This window comes from Jaculus jaculus, chromosome 22, assembly GCF_020740685.1.
Source record: "Jaculus jaculus isolate mJacJac1 chromosome 22, mJacJac1.mat.Y.cur, whole genome shotgun sequence".
Taxonomy (NCBI): Eukaryota; Metazoa; Chordata; class Mammalia; order Rodentia; family Dipodidae; genus Jaculus; species Jaculus jaculus.
The window spans coordinates 5,929,648-5,946,704 of NC_059123.1; the positions used below are offsets into that span (position 1 = coordinate 5,929,648).

A 17,057-nucleotide genomic window follows, 5' to 3' on the forward strand; every position below is an offset into this window, starting at 1 on the left:
TCGTTCTGCTATTTTGGTTTTTGTTTTCACTTTTGAAGTTGAATGAGTAGAAACATTAGTGATGGCACAACTTGCATCCTCTTAGTTACATTCTGAATAGCAACAAAATGTCATTCAGTTCCAGCATATTTGTTTACGTCCATAAACGCTGGCAGTAGGGGAATAAGAAATCTCATGTATTTGGGCCTGGCTGATTAAGAAATGGTGATAAAGTATTTTATCAGAGCTGAATAATTTTGCTCATTCTTTGAGGCAAAATATTTTGCTAATAAACTCTGTAAAATCACAAATTGTAGGACAGATGTTGAGCTTGCTTAAGAAAACATGACTATTTTAAAGAACTTTCGGCAATACTATTGCATACATGGTACATACTAATTACAATTCTTACTTATAGAACAGGTCTTCTCTGCTAGCTATTAGATTGCTTTATAAATTGAGAAAATAAATTGGATTTTTTTTTTCATAAACCATCTTTAATTCAGACATTGAGCTGGATCATGCTTACCTTGACCTCCACTGTTACAATGCTTCAGAAATGATGTGAAATTTAAATAGAGATGACATCAGAACTTTTAGATTGGTAAGGATGACAGTGTCTTATTTTTGTTTTATAAATGTATCCATAAACATCCAGCGACTAAAACTGGCAGATTTTTGAAATTAAAAAAAGGAATGGGTATCTTTTGCCCAATTGCCAATATTTTTGTTCATTTGTTCAAGCAATTGGCCACAGAAAAAAGGATCCTTCATTATATCTTAGTCCTAAATTCTGAAACTAAAACTCAGAAAGGCCATTGTAAAATTGAATGTTTTAAAATGTGAATACAACAGGACAAAACCGGGTGAATTTTATTCAGAGGTGGTTGGGATTTTGCACCATGGAGAGCTGAGGTTTCCTGAACAAACAAGTTTCCCTCCCCTCCCCAACCTCATAATACTGGTTCTGGAGGATGAGTTAACAACGACGTAGACCTAGATGGTGTCTCTGTCTCTGTCCATAGGGATGTTGACTTCTCAACCCCTACAATGGGTTTGTTTTTTTTTTCTTTTCTTTTCAAAAGATCCTCACTTTGTTTAGTACACCTTAATGTTCCATGATAATTTCACTTCTCCAGCTTCCTGAGCCTGCCAAAGTCTGCTGTTTTGCTAGTTGAACTTGAACTCATGGGAGAAGCAGTGAGGACAGGGGGTGACTGTGGCTCAGGTGTCCTCAAATCCAAATGTGAAGAAACTGAGGCTGTGCAGAGTCTCTGACCCACCCACAGTGTCAAGGTTTCCACACAGGCCTAAGGTTAACACAAAAGCGTGGTGGACAATGTGAGCTAAAGAACATGACATTTTTTTTTTTTTTAAGGTAGGCAGGAAGGAGGGATAGCAAACTATTCCCACTTCTTAGCTGTTTTGAAACATTGGAGGTTACAGAATTATTTTGAGCTGTTAAACAGCAGATGCTCTTTTTCTATCTCCAGGTCCAGATTCACAACATCTGGGACTGTGGCCAGGCAATTGTATTTTTAATAGTTCATTCTAAGTTCCATGGAGAAGACTTTGTTAAAAAAAAACAAAAAAAAAAACCAATGCTTCTGTTGGCCATATAGAAGAAAATATAAAACTCAGAAACATAAAAACAAAAGATGAGGGAGAATTCCAAAGCATAGGAATCGCCAGCCCCCACCCCTTCAGGGAAACCTTGAAGATGTGTCAGGCTCTCAGGGCTGAAGTGTGTCATACTCACGTATGACATCAGGGAGAAGATAGAGCTCTGTCTGGAATATTACAAGTTTTGACTGCCCTGGGAATGTCCATGTTTAATAATTAAACCCTTAATCCTCAGTTCAAAGTCAGTTTCAATAAGTGTCATTATGCTGAGCACTCAATTAAATTATTTACTATACTTTTGTTTCATTAATTTAATAAAATGGCTGCACTTCAATAATAAGAGTTATGAAAAGAAACACAGTATAAGGGATAAAGAACACATTTGCTGTTTTTATTGGTGCCTTGTCTGGCAGTAATACTGAAAAAAAGAATGCAAAAACAAAATAAAATTAAAAACAAAAAGCAAAACAAACAAACAAAAAAAAAAACAGGTTGGTGGCAACCCACATCTTTTTTTTTTTTTTTTTCCCCAAGAGCACATAAACTCCTGTTTTATTTTTATTGTGGCATGAATGATAACATAAAACCAAAAACATGAAAATATACAACTTATATTACACTATGTGTTATGAACAAAATATAAATCTATAACTCTATGTTATATTTACACAATTATTTATTTTATTAAATTTCAAGTGAGATGGTAGGTCGCACATACTTTGTTTTAAGCTCCAGGCATTTGATTGTCTCTTTTCTGGTTTTTTTTTTTTAATTTTTTAAAATTTTTATTTGTAAAAATCCAAAATGTCAGAAGGACTAAGAGCTTTAGAGCCGGTGGAGCCATATAAATACTGTCTTATGAGCCAGTGACAGTAGCACTGGAGGGGACAGGAATCCATCAGTAGGAAACTCAACACGTCATCTTCCACTGTGGAAATCAATAGTTAAAGGAAACTTTAAAATTAAATACTGTATAAGCCTGACTAAATACCTACTCCCTACAAGACAAAGAGATAGCTCAACCACTTTTAGTGGGCTTCGTGTTTTTCCTTGCAGACCTCATAAATTTTAATTTGCTAGTAATTTGATAGACAAATATTTTATAAACCTGTTTGTAAATATACAGTTGCTTATTACAATTCAATAATTTACCCTTAAGAATAACAAGTGTCATTACTTATGTTGTTAAGTGTGATATAAGTTTCTTCTGACAATAGTAATGGCTTCTGGATTAAGAAAATATGTGAAATGGGAGCATAGAATGGTAAAAAATAATGTAAATGTCTACTCCAGAAATCAAATATATAAGCAGATTTAAAATATTTGCTTTTAATGAATTTGGTTTCAACCATGATAACCATGTTTTCAGGAGGGATTTAACACATGGATATCTCTTAATAGATGTCAAATGAACTTTGAAAATTCACTTGACTAATTTAGCTGTGTGTTAATGTATAGTTACTATCTACTTGTAGTAACTAGCCAAATTCTTAACTAACAAATGAACATCCTTCACCTATTTTCTCATAAATGTCTATTAAAATATGACCATTGTTAGAGGAACTGACCAGAACAATGGAAAAAAGAAACCAGAATTCCGGCAAGATTATTCTTCAGTCATGGTATGAATGTGTGTGTGTGTGTGTGTGTGTGTGTGTGTGTGTGTGTGTGTGTGCGTGCGAGAGAGAAAGAGAGAGAGAGAGAGGGAGGGAGAGAGAGGAGCATCTGCCTCTCATGTCCTCTGTGGTATCTTTTTCATAGAAAAAGAATACAAGGTTTTAGGACCCTTTACAGAAACTGTGACCCATCACGTACTGAGAAGGCAATGTGTCAACACAGTATGGGGCTATTCCAGAACATTTTACCAAGTGACTTCAAAATTTCAAGCACTATAAAGAGGTTTTGTGTGTGTGTTGTTTGTTTTTGTTGTCCTTTGGGGAAAAACAGGGCAGAAGAAAACGACCTCCAGTGAATCTGATTTCAGAACAGAGTACTACATGATACTAAGAACTTTCTTTGTGGCTTAGTCTAGGCACAATTTAGTCTTGGACATGAACTGAGTGAAGCTTCGTTCAGCACTTACAGGTCACCATTTACAAATTTGCTTTTCCTTTCAAAGGAAATAAACAAAGGCTAAAGAGAGGCTTGGTGTCAACTCACTGGTGTGTCTGGGATTGGTTTCAGTCTTGGATGCCCTCGGTAGCATCTGCCTGGAGCTAAAACAAAGTATTCTTGTTGCCCAAAGTCATGAAATTAAAACAACGAACTTTTATAACATGGTGTGAGTCCAGCAAATGTGAGAGGTGAGCCCACATCAGTCAGAAGAAATTTGTTTAACAGAGACAGAGAACAAAATTGTCATAAATCTGTTTTCACATTGTACATGATAATGATATAAAACAAGTGTCTATTCTTTTCCTCATTCAGAGTGCTTAAAATAAAATTTTTTTAAAATGGCTCTAGATGACTGGCAATTAAATAACTAAAATGAGTGATTAGAGAAGAAGTTCAGTAAGACTGGGCATGGCCCACCTGTTAATTCATTTTCATATACTAAACACTGGCATTGAATTTGTTGGGCCAAAATTGTTAATATAGAGAAAATTATGGCAAAAGAAATAATTATGTGGATGACTTTGTGTATGTATATTTATATATACACACACATATCTGTGTATGTGTGTGTATGTATAATATATATTTATACATGAGTTGGAAATAGAAACTAGTTTTAAATATCTAACAGCTTATTGGCTGTATTTCCAAATTAGAGAAGAATAAAACAGGAAGGGAGAAATAAAATAAATTATACATAACTTACTAATCTGGGGACAGCTGACCATTATTAATTATTATTATTACTAATATTATTTTATCATCATCATCATTACAACATTAGCAAAAAAGAGGCAGTTCAAATGAAAATACAGCCATCAAAAACAAACAGAAAAACAGACAAAACGAAATCTTCAACATGCAGAAAATGATAACTCCTCTATGCAAAACCCCAGAGCAAGTCTTTTGAGAGAGAGAAAACCAAAAAGGATGTATGTATGTATATATATATGTATGTATATATATAATGTCAAAATCAAACTTATTTGTTGGGGGGGGGGAAGCAAGATAGGAAAATGATGAGCGGGTGAATACCCTAGCATACCAAGTTTCTGGTTGGAGTACTTACTGTCTGATATTTAAATATGAATCAAGACAATTGACCTGAAGTGATTTTGCATTTCCTTGTACAGGCCCTACCACTACCTGGGCATTAGGTTAGCAACCTCTAATCCAGGGGTCCCGCGGCCATCGGCTCTTGTTTTCCATGTTGACTCTGGTGACACCCAAGCTCAGACTTCTACAAGTTCATATTGTAGCAAAGGGAAAGAGGAGCCAGCAAGGCTTGCTTTCATCCAGCCAGACTTGACTCTGTATGCTGCAATGACTTTCCATCAAATCCTGGGTCCTATGGCATGGAATACACACGGCCCACACTTGTGAAATGCAAAAGGCTTCCACTGTTTGCTTGGAGAGCTAAAAGCATACTTTACGCTTTACCAGTCCCAGTCCCTTATCGGGAAAGAATGGGATGTTGGGGGAAATAAGCTAATTCTGCATTTCTGGAAAAAAATGGCCAAAATACATTCAAAACAATGATTGTTTTGCTCAAAGTATCAACAGGAAAACATACCAAAAAAAAAAAAAAAAGTCACTAAGTAGCAAACGTTAGTAGAACCAATTGTCCAGGGTGTACTTGGCTGGCAGCTTGCAGATTACACAAGCTCACCTCTATGATCCAGGGCCACCAGATCCATCCAATAATAATCATATTAGAAGTTTAAAAATGACATTTCTGAGCCCTATCCTTGGTTACATTGTCAGTTGAAGTGCAAAGTCAAGGCCAAGATTACTTCTAGACCAGTCACTTAAGAGGATGTGGGATTTCATCCCCAGATGTGGTTTTAACTCACAATGGTCCAACGTTATTCCTGTTAGTACCATAATCACACACATACATACACACAAAAATCCAAGGTCAGAAAATATTTTTTTTTCTCTAAATTTCTTATGTCTCTCTCTCTTTCTCTCTCTTTTTTCACCTGAGAACAGCACCTACAGTTGCCATAGAAACAACAAAACAAAACAAAAGTCAATCTCACCAGCTGGTGGTATTTCAGGATTTTCATGGGATTGTCTAAGATATAACGGTGCCCTAACTTCAGAGGAACTGGAGGAAGGAAAGGGGGAAAAATGAACTTGGTCAACACGAGTAGAAATTTGGCACTTGCTCAAAGATGTAGTGTGGTATGCAATAGGTAAAGAAAGGTCTCTTAACACATAATTGCTTATTTCGGGACGGTAGAAAGGAAGTTTAAAACAGGCTCTCATTTCCTCTTCCTTCCTACTCAGACTTCCATCTTTAAACAGAGATGGAAAGGTGGAGAGAAGGAAGAGAAATTCATCTTTTTTCTTTTTTTCCTGTCAGGTGCATTACAATGACAACTAAAAAGAAGAAGAAAACAAAATGAATGAAAGAAACACTGAGAAAAAAAAAAAAAAAAACAACACCCAGAACCCTCCCCAAACAAAACAAAACTTATTTTTTAAAAAAAAATCGTAGCACAAAACAAACAAAACACATTCACAAGCCACTTGTTGGCACTGTGTACCTGAGTGAGAATTTCTAGAACATTGTAGAACAAACAGCCATAAAGTTTATTAAAAAAAAAAAAAAAAAGGTTGACGGGTAAAAGAGTTCAGTGCTTGGTTGCAGCAGCTGAATTACTGGCATTATTATTATTATTTATTTTTACCCATAGCTTATTTCGATTTCTTGTTGTCGATATTGTTTGCTTGTATTTTGTGTATCCTTTCCAAGCCTTTTGAGGCTGAGGTCTATTAGTCAGCTGATGTCCCAACTATTTTAAGACTAACAGTTCAAAGTAACAGTCAGTGTATGAGAAAGTGGATGTGCTTGGCCACTGGTAAGGGTGAACCAGCTAGGGCTTCTTTAAGTCCTAACGTCACAAAATAAGTCTTTTGTTTTTTTCTGTTTGTTTTTGTTTTTGTTTTGTTTTTTTTTTTTTGCTTTTATTTATTTATTTATTTTTTTGGCCCTCATCAGTTGGCTTGCCCCGCCATATGGTTTTCACTGTCGCTCCCATAATCTACGTCTGGCTCATCCTCTTCCTCATCATATTCCTCGTATATTTCTCCGTTGATGTCCTCGGCCTGAATCTCCTCCTTGATATGGGCCTCCTCGCCCTTGGTGCCATATGTGCTCTGGATCACAGGCAGGCTGGGCTCCGGGCTGCTGGACACACTTGAGTGCTCGGAGGGCAGGTGAGGGGATGGCATCCCGGCCATGGTGATGGCTCCCGGGTACACGACGCCCGCACTGGCAATGGGGATCTGGGCCTGCTGCCTGTGGCAGAGGGATGCACCCCCCAAATGAAAAAGAGATTGTGAGTGCAAGCATTAGAATTAGGTGGTCCTAAGTACTACCTCTGTCATGGGCTCCCCGGTGGCCAACTCTCTGGAACTGGCTTTTCGCCCAGTTGTCTCACCTGCTGGAATTATGATCTGGAGGCTAACGTTTTGCAGAGCACAACACATTTACTTGAACTGCTCATTTGGTCGTTAACAAAATCCTGCATTGACTATTACTCTACTTTTAGAAAAGCCAGGCACGCAAACATTAAATGACGAAACCCCCAAACTCCCATGTTTCCTTGACTTTCACTGTCACATGTAGAAATAATTTTTTTTTTCTACTGTACCCTAAAATGAAAAGCTCTAAAGGATGGAAGATTTCAATGTCACTCTGTGGCAAAGAATTCATCAGAATTTCACAATATCATCTAGTCCAAATGCTACCTAAAAAGGTTGTAGCCTTGTAGCACCTGCTACTAGAATCTTGAAATTATTAATGACTTTCAATGAAGGAAACCTGTTTTCTCATTTTTGTACTGGGCCTTACAGATTAAGTAGCTGATGCTAGCAAGAGAAGGGGCAGTAGAATGTCCAATCATGTTGTCCTTCATTCACCCACAGGCTTAATATTTACTTATGAAAAGGTGGCCATTGTTTTCAGCCAAGTGAAAAGGCGTGTGCTTTGATATAACACAGATGCATGGATACATACAGAAATGTGAAAAAAAAATGTTTCTCTTTTCTTTTTCCCAATTATCCTCTGGCCACATAAATAACAGTATTTGCTATTCTAAACTCTCACAGTCATACTGTTTCAAATATGACTGTTTTGTTTCTGTGTGTCTTGAGAGAATCCTGCAGCAGCCAGAACACCAGGGATGAAAAGAACCAGCACAACTTGTTTTTAATAGTAAAATTCAAAATTATTGACTATTAAACTACTTCATTTTCATCTTAGTTATTAACAAATGCCCGTGGGAGTGAGGAGCTTCCAGTAGACTTAGAAACATCTTACAGCTGTTGTGTATCTAAATTTTCTATCTGTGGCTATCATCTATTTGTCAATCACATATTATCCTTTACCTTTCAATCTCTCTTCCTATCATCTATCTAGTGTTACACACCTGTCTGTCTATCATCTTTCCACCTCTCGCTTGTCAGTCATCTAGGACAAGGGGAAAGAGTGTAGTCTTGGGAAAACAGGGCTAAGGTTCCTTGGTCAGAAAACTGCCTTGCAGCTAAACAATTACTTTGGATATTCCGTTATGGAGAGAAGGAAGCTGTGGCTAGGGGAAGGGGGACAGGTAGGACGCGCATGCGTACCCGACGTTGAAGTATTGCCGCATCTCCTGCCTCCGGTTCCGCATGATGGCCTTGTACTCGCCGATTCGCAGCTTCTTGCCGTCCACAAGGCAGGTGCGCTTCGGCCTGGGCTTGTACTTGTAATCCGGGTACTTCTCCAGGTGCTGTTTGCTTAGGCGGGCCTGCTCCTCGTAGTATGGCTGCTTCTCCAGGTTGGTCATCGCTTTCCAGCGAGATCCTGTGCGGAAAAATAAAGATCAGTAGCATTTCAACTTACAGTGTGTTTAAGAATCCTTAAAAAAAAAAAGGAGAGAGGGCTGGAGAGATGGCTTGGCAGTTAAGGCACTTTGCCTACAGAGCTCAAGGACCCAGGTTTGATTCACCAGGATCCACCTACTGCCAGATGCGCAAGGTGGGGCATGTGTCTGGAGTTCATTTCCAGTGGTTGGAGACCCTGGGCATGCCCATTCTCTATCTCTTTTTCAAATACAAAAATAAAAACATATTTTTTTTTTAAAAAGGAGATATACAACAAGAAGATTTGAAAATTGTTGGCCAAAAGTCAGGAATGCATATACATGTATGTTTCTGACTCATGGACCCCGGCTTGAAAGGTGCAATCTCCCAAGAGCAAGGGTGTGGGTAACATCCAGGAAACTTATGCACAGACATAAAAACTGGGCGATGCATTGCTTTATGGATTCAATGAACCGTTTAACCATACTTGTATATTATGTACTTAAAAGCTTAAGAGAGAATTTCATGGATCTGTCTTTCATTTCTACATTGCACACTGCTGTCATTCAACTGACAACTAAAAAAAATCAAAACGGTATAGTAATTCACATATTTTGACTCTGAGACTATTGTGTAATTTTTTTTCCCGAGGGGCCATTACTTATTACAAAAGTTCCTATAATACATTGTATTCTTATTGTTTCAAAACTATTTAAATCTCCCCGTGGGGATGATTAAAGCTAAAAATTAATTTCACCAGGTATTTAAATATACTTAAAGTAATAACGACCATGGATTGGGCCATTACTACGTGGTAAAATCTCTGTCATGATTTGATATGTAAGTTGTGCCATTTCTATTTGTTTTCATTGAGATCCCATGAGACAGAAAATGCTCGTAGCTATTTTAACAGATGAAGAAATTGAGGTTCACATAGATAACCTACCTAAGACCATGTGACTCTCAGGTTGGAATTCCAACTCCAACATGAATTTTTCTAAGAGTGTGTTCATATACAAATAAGCAGGTATATGTATTGATTTTATGTATATACATGATTTATGTATATGCCCAATCTAGCAGGTGAAAAGTATAATCATAAACATACAATATGATTTTTATTTTAAGAAGTTACTTGAAATTAAATATCCAGATATATTTTCCCATGATACAGTCTGTATTAACAATGGCCCACATTGTTTCTACCCTACTTTTCCTATTATTTTTTTTTAAAAATATCCGTTTATCTATGAGAGAGAGAAACAGAGGGAAGAAGGGAGAGCTAGAGAACGAGAAAGAGAGAGAATGAATATGTGACCGCCAGGGCCTCTAGCCACTGCAAATGAACTCCAGATGTATGTAGTACTTTGTACATCTGGCCCTAATTGGGTACTTAGGAATCAAACATGGGTCCTTGGGCTTTGCAGGCAAGTGCCTTAAACACTGAGCAATGTCTTCAGCCCCTTTTGCTATGAATTTTGGTTTGGATCCAACTTGGATTGAGAAAAGCAAGCTTGAAGCATAACTAAAAATCATTTATGCTAAATCTCATCTCAGATGTGGTTCAAGGCTCTGGTTCTGTCAGAATGGCTGTGAACCGTTGAAATAAAAGCGGTCATAATCATGTTCACTACCTAAAGACAGACTCCTCCAGCACGTGAAGTGTGTTGCGCTGAAAGGTAACCAGTTCGTCTCAACTAGAATGCACAAGGACCAAAAGAGTGAAAATAGGAGATCCTGATAGCCTCTATTTGACTCTTGCTCGTCTCCTCCAAATCTCAGGTTGACGTTTCATCATTATGTGGCACAAGGATGAATGAAAGCTTGGTCTAGCTAATGGGGCTTAATGGTAGATGGGGCTGAGGGAAGTGAACACTGGATCCAAGTTTAGGGTTAAGCCCTATTACTGGATACTCATAGGTGTATAAGGACTACAGTGAGGTTGAGAAAAACAGTGTGAGAGAGCAGTATAGGACACACACACACACACACACACACACACACACAAACACACACACACAAACACACACACACACACACACACAGAGAGACAGATAAAGAGAAAGAGAAAGGGGGGGGTATCCTTTCTGTTGTCATGGGAAGCTCTGTACTCCACCTCTCCCAGCAAGAGGGCCATCAGCAGATATAACTCCTTGACCTTAAACCAGAATCCAGCTCAGAAGCATCTCTGCCTCTGCACAGTCACTCAGCCTGAAGCATACCACCTTAGTAACAAGCATGAACTATTATACCTACCAAATAAGTAATGGATGTACCCTAACCTGTCTATAGGTCATCTCAGCAAGGTTGTATCGGTTCAGAATTGGTTCATTACTCAAAATGAACTTCACAACTCACATGAACATAGCTCACTGCTGGACAATTAGCTGAAAGAACAGAGAATTCTTCAGCATGGAGCATTGCATACAACACACACACACACACACACACACACACACACACACACACACACACACACACAAACAGTGTGTGTGTGAGAGAGAGGTCTCATGCATTACAGGGGCAATATTTCTTTGCTTATAATTTTTTTCCCATTTGACCAAATGTTGCACAGGAGGATATACCAACATAAATTGATTTAGAAGCAGTATAGATGGTAAATGATTCATTCTGTTTATCACAGAAACTCAGACTGAAGTTCAAATAGTAGAGTTTCTTATTTTATTTTGTCAAACTTCTATCTTAATAGCATTTTCAGTAATGAGTCAGTTGGTTGGGTTACATTACTTATATGTTCAGCCTCAAAGTGTTTATCTGCCAGTACCATTCTCTTGAGAGTCTTGTATACTATTATGCTGTTTTGGGGAACATTTGTAAATACAGATACAGTTAGAATACCAATGAAATAGGCCAAATCTTCCCATGGTATTTCATGCCAGCTTTCTGAACCTCAGATCAAGGAGTGGAGGAAGTGAGGTTACCAGAAATAACTGACTGGAAAATAAGAGTATATTAAAAGTGGATCATTGATAGCCAACTTCACTGATTCACTATTTGTACCCAAAACTGAACACATAAATCAACATGCTGAGATAGATGACCAATTGACAAATATTCTACCCTGAGTCTAAGCATTCTAAAAGACCTAGGTCAGGGTTTATGGTTGCCAACACCCCCCCAACAACTTATATTTATGGGGGTACATTAAACTCTTTCCTCCAGAATTTATTGTTTGAATTATGACTGGGGCAAGCACAGTGAGGTATGAGACTAGGTGATGCGGGGGGAGGGGTGCGGCTACCAGGTTTTGCATCAAAACTGAACCTAAAAGGGTCAAGATGAATGCAGCCTCCCAGGGATGACAACTGATTGGAGGAAATTAAAGTTGCTGTGACAAAAATGGAAAGGAAAGGGATGACATAATCAGACATATATGTTCTCAGATATGTTGGCCTTCAAGTCTGGCATGACCAAGGTGTGTGTGTGTGTGTGTGTGTGTGTGTGTATGTATACACCATATGTGTGTGTGTGTGTGTATATATATATATATATATATATATATATATACACACACACACACACACACACACACATATATATAAAACCCCATGTGTAAATATATATATATACACACACACATATATATATAAAACCCCATGTGTATATATACACACACACACACACACATACACACACACACACACACACACACACACACACATATGTATATATAAACATCTGAGAGGATAATTTTTTGAGAGTACTGCTGCATCATAAGCTATATTTTAAACTAGAGTCATAGAGTAAGGCTGGCCTTAAATTTGCAAGCCTCCTGCCTCACTCAGCAAGGCTGGCCTTTTACTCTCAATCTTCCTGCCTCAGTTTCCTGAGTGCTGGTTTAAAAAGCATGCTCCACTGTGACAGGCTTACAGTTCAGTTGTAAACCTTTAAGAATTACTCTGGGTGAGGATAACCAGTTGGCAAGTTTGGCTTTGTGGGAACAAGAGGGACTGGGTGCAGCTGTAGGGCAGAACCCTGAATACACCCTGCGAGGATGGCGGGAAGGTATTTCTGCTGCCTTCAAGGCAGATGAAAAGAGCTACTTGATCTGCTTGTGCAGGGCTGCTTACCCTAGACCCAAGTCCAAGCAAGAAATGTCTTGCTGTTTTATAAAGGTTGGCTATCTTGCAATGAAAATGATGGGACAATGGGTTATTCCTGCTGTTAACAAAAGAGTACATTTCAACAACAGCAACAATAATAATAATAATAAAAAACTGAAGGGAAAAAACCTGAAAATTTCCCTTTCCCTTTCTCAATCTGGCAGTACACTGAAAGAATCAAGTCTGAGCTGCATGGCCCTGTCATCTCCGTGGGGTATGTAATGAATTTGCACATTTCCCTCCAACTACTGTATATCTAATCAGAAAAAGATGTCCCCCATTCCCTGATCTCACGCCAAACAGTAAAAGGTGATTCCTTATGTTAACAATTTCAGCAGAATGGCTTATTAAAACCAGATTTTAGGGTATTATAAAATGCTTAGAAGCCCTTTAAAATGTCAACTAGGATCCCCAGAGACTACGTAAAATGTCAACCGAGCTCAAGCGCCTGTTTTAAGCAGAATGAATTAGCAGCATGCTGTCGGAGGCCGTTATCCAAAACAATCAGTAAAGAGGAAAAAACACCAAGCTTTCTTTGTACTTTTGTACAAAATAGGCCATTTTAGAATGATCTTGTGGATACTTGAAGATCACATATTTATTTAAAACTATGACTAAATATCGAGGTCCCAAACACTTTAGTGTTCAATTTTTGGCGGAATACAAATGCTGTATCTTTAATTAATGCCCTTTTACCAGAAAGACTGAAATTAGACCATCTTTCCTGTAGCCTGTGAGGACAGACATTGCATTCTGGCATAGTAAGTGTGGCCCTTCGAATCAAATGGTGAGGAGTCTCCTCACCATCATGAACTTGGGAATACTTCCTAAGCGTCGCTTCCTCTTTCCTACTTAAGATGAAGTTTGAATCATTCAATACTCCTGTGTTAGTGTCCAGACACGTGAATGAAGTGACATAACAATCATTGCAGTGTGACCTCAGTGTCTGTCTCCACGTTCCTGCTGCAGGTTGTCAGGCTCACCATGAGAGCTGTGGCAGCAATTAAACTTAACTCGCCAAGTCCTCTGTGGTTTCGCCTGGGCCCTGGCTGATAGGGGAGTGGGAGAGGTGACCGAGTTCCGTAGAATGTGGGTGGGGAGGAGGGAAATGGGACGACTTGTCCACACAGCAAACTTTCTAAAAATCTAGGGCCTGGGGAGATGGCTTAGCGGTTAAGCGCTTGCCTGTGAAGCCTAAAGACCCTGGTTCGAGGCTCGATTCCCCAGGACCCACGTTAGCCAGATGCACTAGGGGGCGCACGCGTCTGGAGTTTGTTTGCAGGGGCCGGAAGCCCTGGCGCGGCCATTCTCTGTCCCTCTCTGCCTCTTTCTCTCTCTGTCTGTCACTCTCAAATAAATAAATAAAATTAAAAAAAAATACAAATCTAAAACCATTAGAGTTTTACTTTTTTATATTATTTGGAATTCTAATTCAGTAATCAATAATAAAACATAAAATATGCCTATGTAAATAATATTTTTCTATTTTTGTGAAGGTTATCCAAATGAAAGGCATTTGGAATTTTTAAAGCTGGGAAATTTTATGAGGAGGAGAGAATACACAATAGATAGGAAACAAAGGTCAGAACTGCCAAGTTATACATTCCTCTTGACCATTTTTCTAAAAATTTTATTTAGATGTAGATTTTCAGTCACAGATATCCATGGTTCCTGAAAATACCCCAAGCTTCTCTTGCTGCTGTCTCATTGGATGCCATTCACCTTCTAATCACAGCATTACTTTAAGAGAAAGCACGAAGCTACAAGTTATAAGTGATTAATTTATGTTGAATGGTATTCTAAGTACTTATGGGAAACTGAGTCACATCTACCAACTTTGTTGAGAATACAGGATTGCATGAATGTGTCCAGTCCTTTTAAGTGATTGGCTCCTTTACGTGAATCCTACCAACAAGGATGCCTCTTCCCGAACTATGGGGAACTCCACGTTACATGTGATTTATTTTAAACCTCGTCACGAGCACACATTACGAACTGGGTCACATCTGCTACCTTCGTTGAGACTATCGATTTGCATGAATATTTCTCAGTTCCTGTAAGCAATTCTCTCATTCATGCAACCCCCCCCCCACCCCCCACAACAAGGATGCCTTTGCACAAGCTGTGTGTGTGTAACTTCAGGTTCATCATTCTACTCTTAAAGCTTTCAACATCTGAAATGTTCTGCTCCTCATTGGTTAAGGGCAAGCTTTTGTTCTTTTTTTTTTTTTTTCTGATAGAACTGCATACGTCAATTCTGTTTTATCATTTACTTCCTGTTGTCAAGGGAAGGGTAATCAGAATCCCTTTGGTATTCCAATGCTACGTGAAGATGAAGGTGGGCATGGAAATGGGGGAGGAGAGCAGTGACCAGAGTGGTGAGGAGGTCAAGGGAAGGTACAGAGCACAGCCGTCTTCTTTTCCCCATGTCCATGACACAGCTGGTAAGGGTGAGTCTCCAGGTGACGGGTCTGCACCCGGCCTTGACAGCCCTTGTCTCTGTGTGTGCCTCATGGCCTGCTTTCTGCTAAGCTAAAAGCTGCAGTGGGGCGGGAGGGAGAGATGGCTTAGTGGTTAAGGCACTCCTCGCCTGCAAAGCCAAGGGGACCCAGGTTCGATTCCCCAGGACCCACGTAAGCCAGATGCACAAGGTGGCGCCTGTGTCTGGAGTTCATTTGCAGTAGTTGGGTACCCTGGCATGTCTGATCTCTCTCAGCCTCTGTCTCTCTCTCTCAACTACATAATGAAAATTAAACATACTTTTTACAAAGCTACAATGGCAAGAAAACCTTTTTTTAATATTTTATTTTTATTTATTGATTTGAGAGAGACACAGACAGAGAGAGAGAGAGAGAATGGGCACGCCAGGGCCTCCAGCCACTGAAAATGAACTCCAGATGCATGTGCCCCCTTGTGCATCTGGCTAATGTGGGTCCTGGGGAATTGAGCCTCGAGCTTGGGTCCTTAGGCTTCACAGGCAAGCGCTTAACTGCTAAGCCATCTCTCCAGCTCCCCCCCCCCTTTTTTTTTATTAACACTCAACATGACTAAAACTCCTAAGCTTTACCAAAAGCCCCTTTACTGCCTAAGGTTACCAGAATCATAAGAGGTGGATTTGAAGATTTAATGTTCATCAATCCCCATCCACACCCTCCACAAAGTAATACACTCTAGACAACATTCAGCCTTGGCTCTTATCTCTGTTACAATGGAGGATGAAAGAGGAAGGTGACCTTAAGAGTAATAAGATCTTCTTAAAGAAAAGAATAAAAATAGTCAATACCCAACATCTAGTGGCTTCTGTGAAAGTAATTCTTTTTCTAAGTTGTAGTAGATTTTTTTTTCTTGATTTTTTTTTTTTTTTTAAGAACATGTAATAATCAGTATGGAGACAGGGAGATAAATTACATACAGAAGTTGGCCACATTTCTTGGTGATCTTGACCCTTCGTCTTCAGAAGGGACCTTAGCGATGGGCCTTTTACGTGGATTAGCAGGAGACACACATCACCTGGGTCTTACCCAGGGTCTTTCCCCCCGGCTGCGGGGAACAGAGCAGAACCATATCACCTCATCCTCCAAGTTTCCTTACCCAGGATCTTGCTGATGTTGGAGTTGTGCATGTCAGGAAAGGCCTGAAGGATTTTCCTCCGCTCATCCTTCGCCCACACCATGAAGGCATTCATTGGACGTTTTATATGGGGCTCGTTGCTACCGCGTCCCCGGGATTCCCGGTAAATTCTTGACTCTGAGACTCCAGCACTTCCTAAAAAAAGAGAACATCATCGTGTGTCGGCGTTTACACACTGGCTGCTCTTTCACACATGGCTGGTTTTTTTTTTTTTTTTTCCTTAGTCTATTAAAATATCTGAAAACAAAAAGTACTTTTAATGGTACTTGCTGTTCTTAAGACACATGCTTGTTCCCAAAGTTGCCATGATGAGCCTGCGGGAACAAATGTTGTCTTTTCATTTTTAAATCCATTTCTAATACACCCCTCCCTCTCTTTCAATGGACTGTCTGACCATTGACTCTCAATTTGTAATATCTGATGCAATTTGGAAAGAGAATAGCTAGCCTAGTTCTGCTAGCTTGCCAGTACTGCAGGTCAATGGGAATGTAAGGAAGCAGACAGAACTGAGAAATTCTAGTTTTTATGTAGTAGGAGGAATTAATAAAGTCTACTTGTAGACTGTCAAAACAATATATTCTACTCTTTTTTCTCTCTGAGGGTATATAAACAAAAAAGAAAACATGCTAAATGGAATTTTGAGGTTAAAATGTAGCATAAACATTTGACTGCGGTCAGATTTTCTGTCAAATTATGTGCTGAATCATACATGAAGTATGGTGAGCCATTAAA

General features: G+C 39.1%; 1 protein-coding gene across 8 annotated transcripts in view; it reads right to left on the bottom strand.

Annotated features, from left to right (window-relative positions):
• Positions 1 to 6,650: 6,650 nt before the first annotated feature.
• Sox5 (SRY-box transcription factor 5) overlaps positions 6,651 to 17,057 on the bottom strand; it is an 896,761-nt gene continuing 886,354 nt past the window's right edge. For all 8 annotated transcript variants that reach the window (XM_045139445.1, XM_045139444.1, XM_045139447.1 and 5 more), the window contains 3 exons: positions 16,287 to 16,460; positions 8,356 to 8,572; positions 6,651 to 7,024 (listed from right to left, as the gene is read on the bottom strand). In XM_045139445.1, the coding sequence (XP_044995380.1) occupies positions 6,721 to 7,024; positions 8,356 to 8,572; positions 16,287 to 16,460 (695 nt within the window). In that variant the 3' untranslated portion in view covers positions 6,651 to 6,720. The remainder of the gene's footprint in view (positions 7,025 to 8,355; positions 8,573 to 16,286; positions 16,461 to 17,057) is intronic.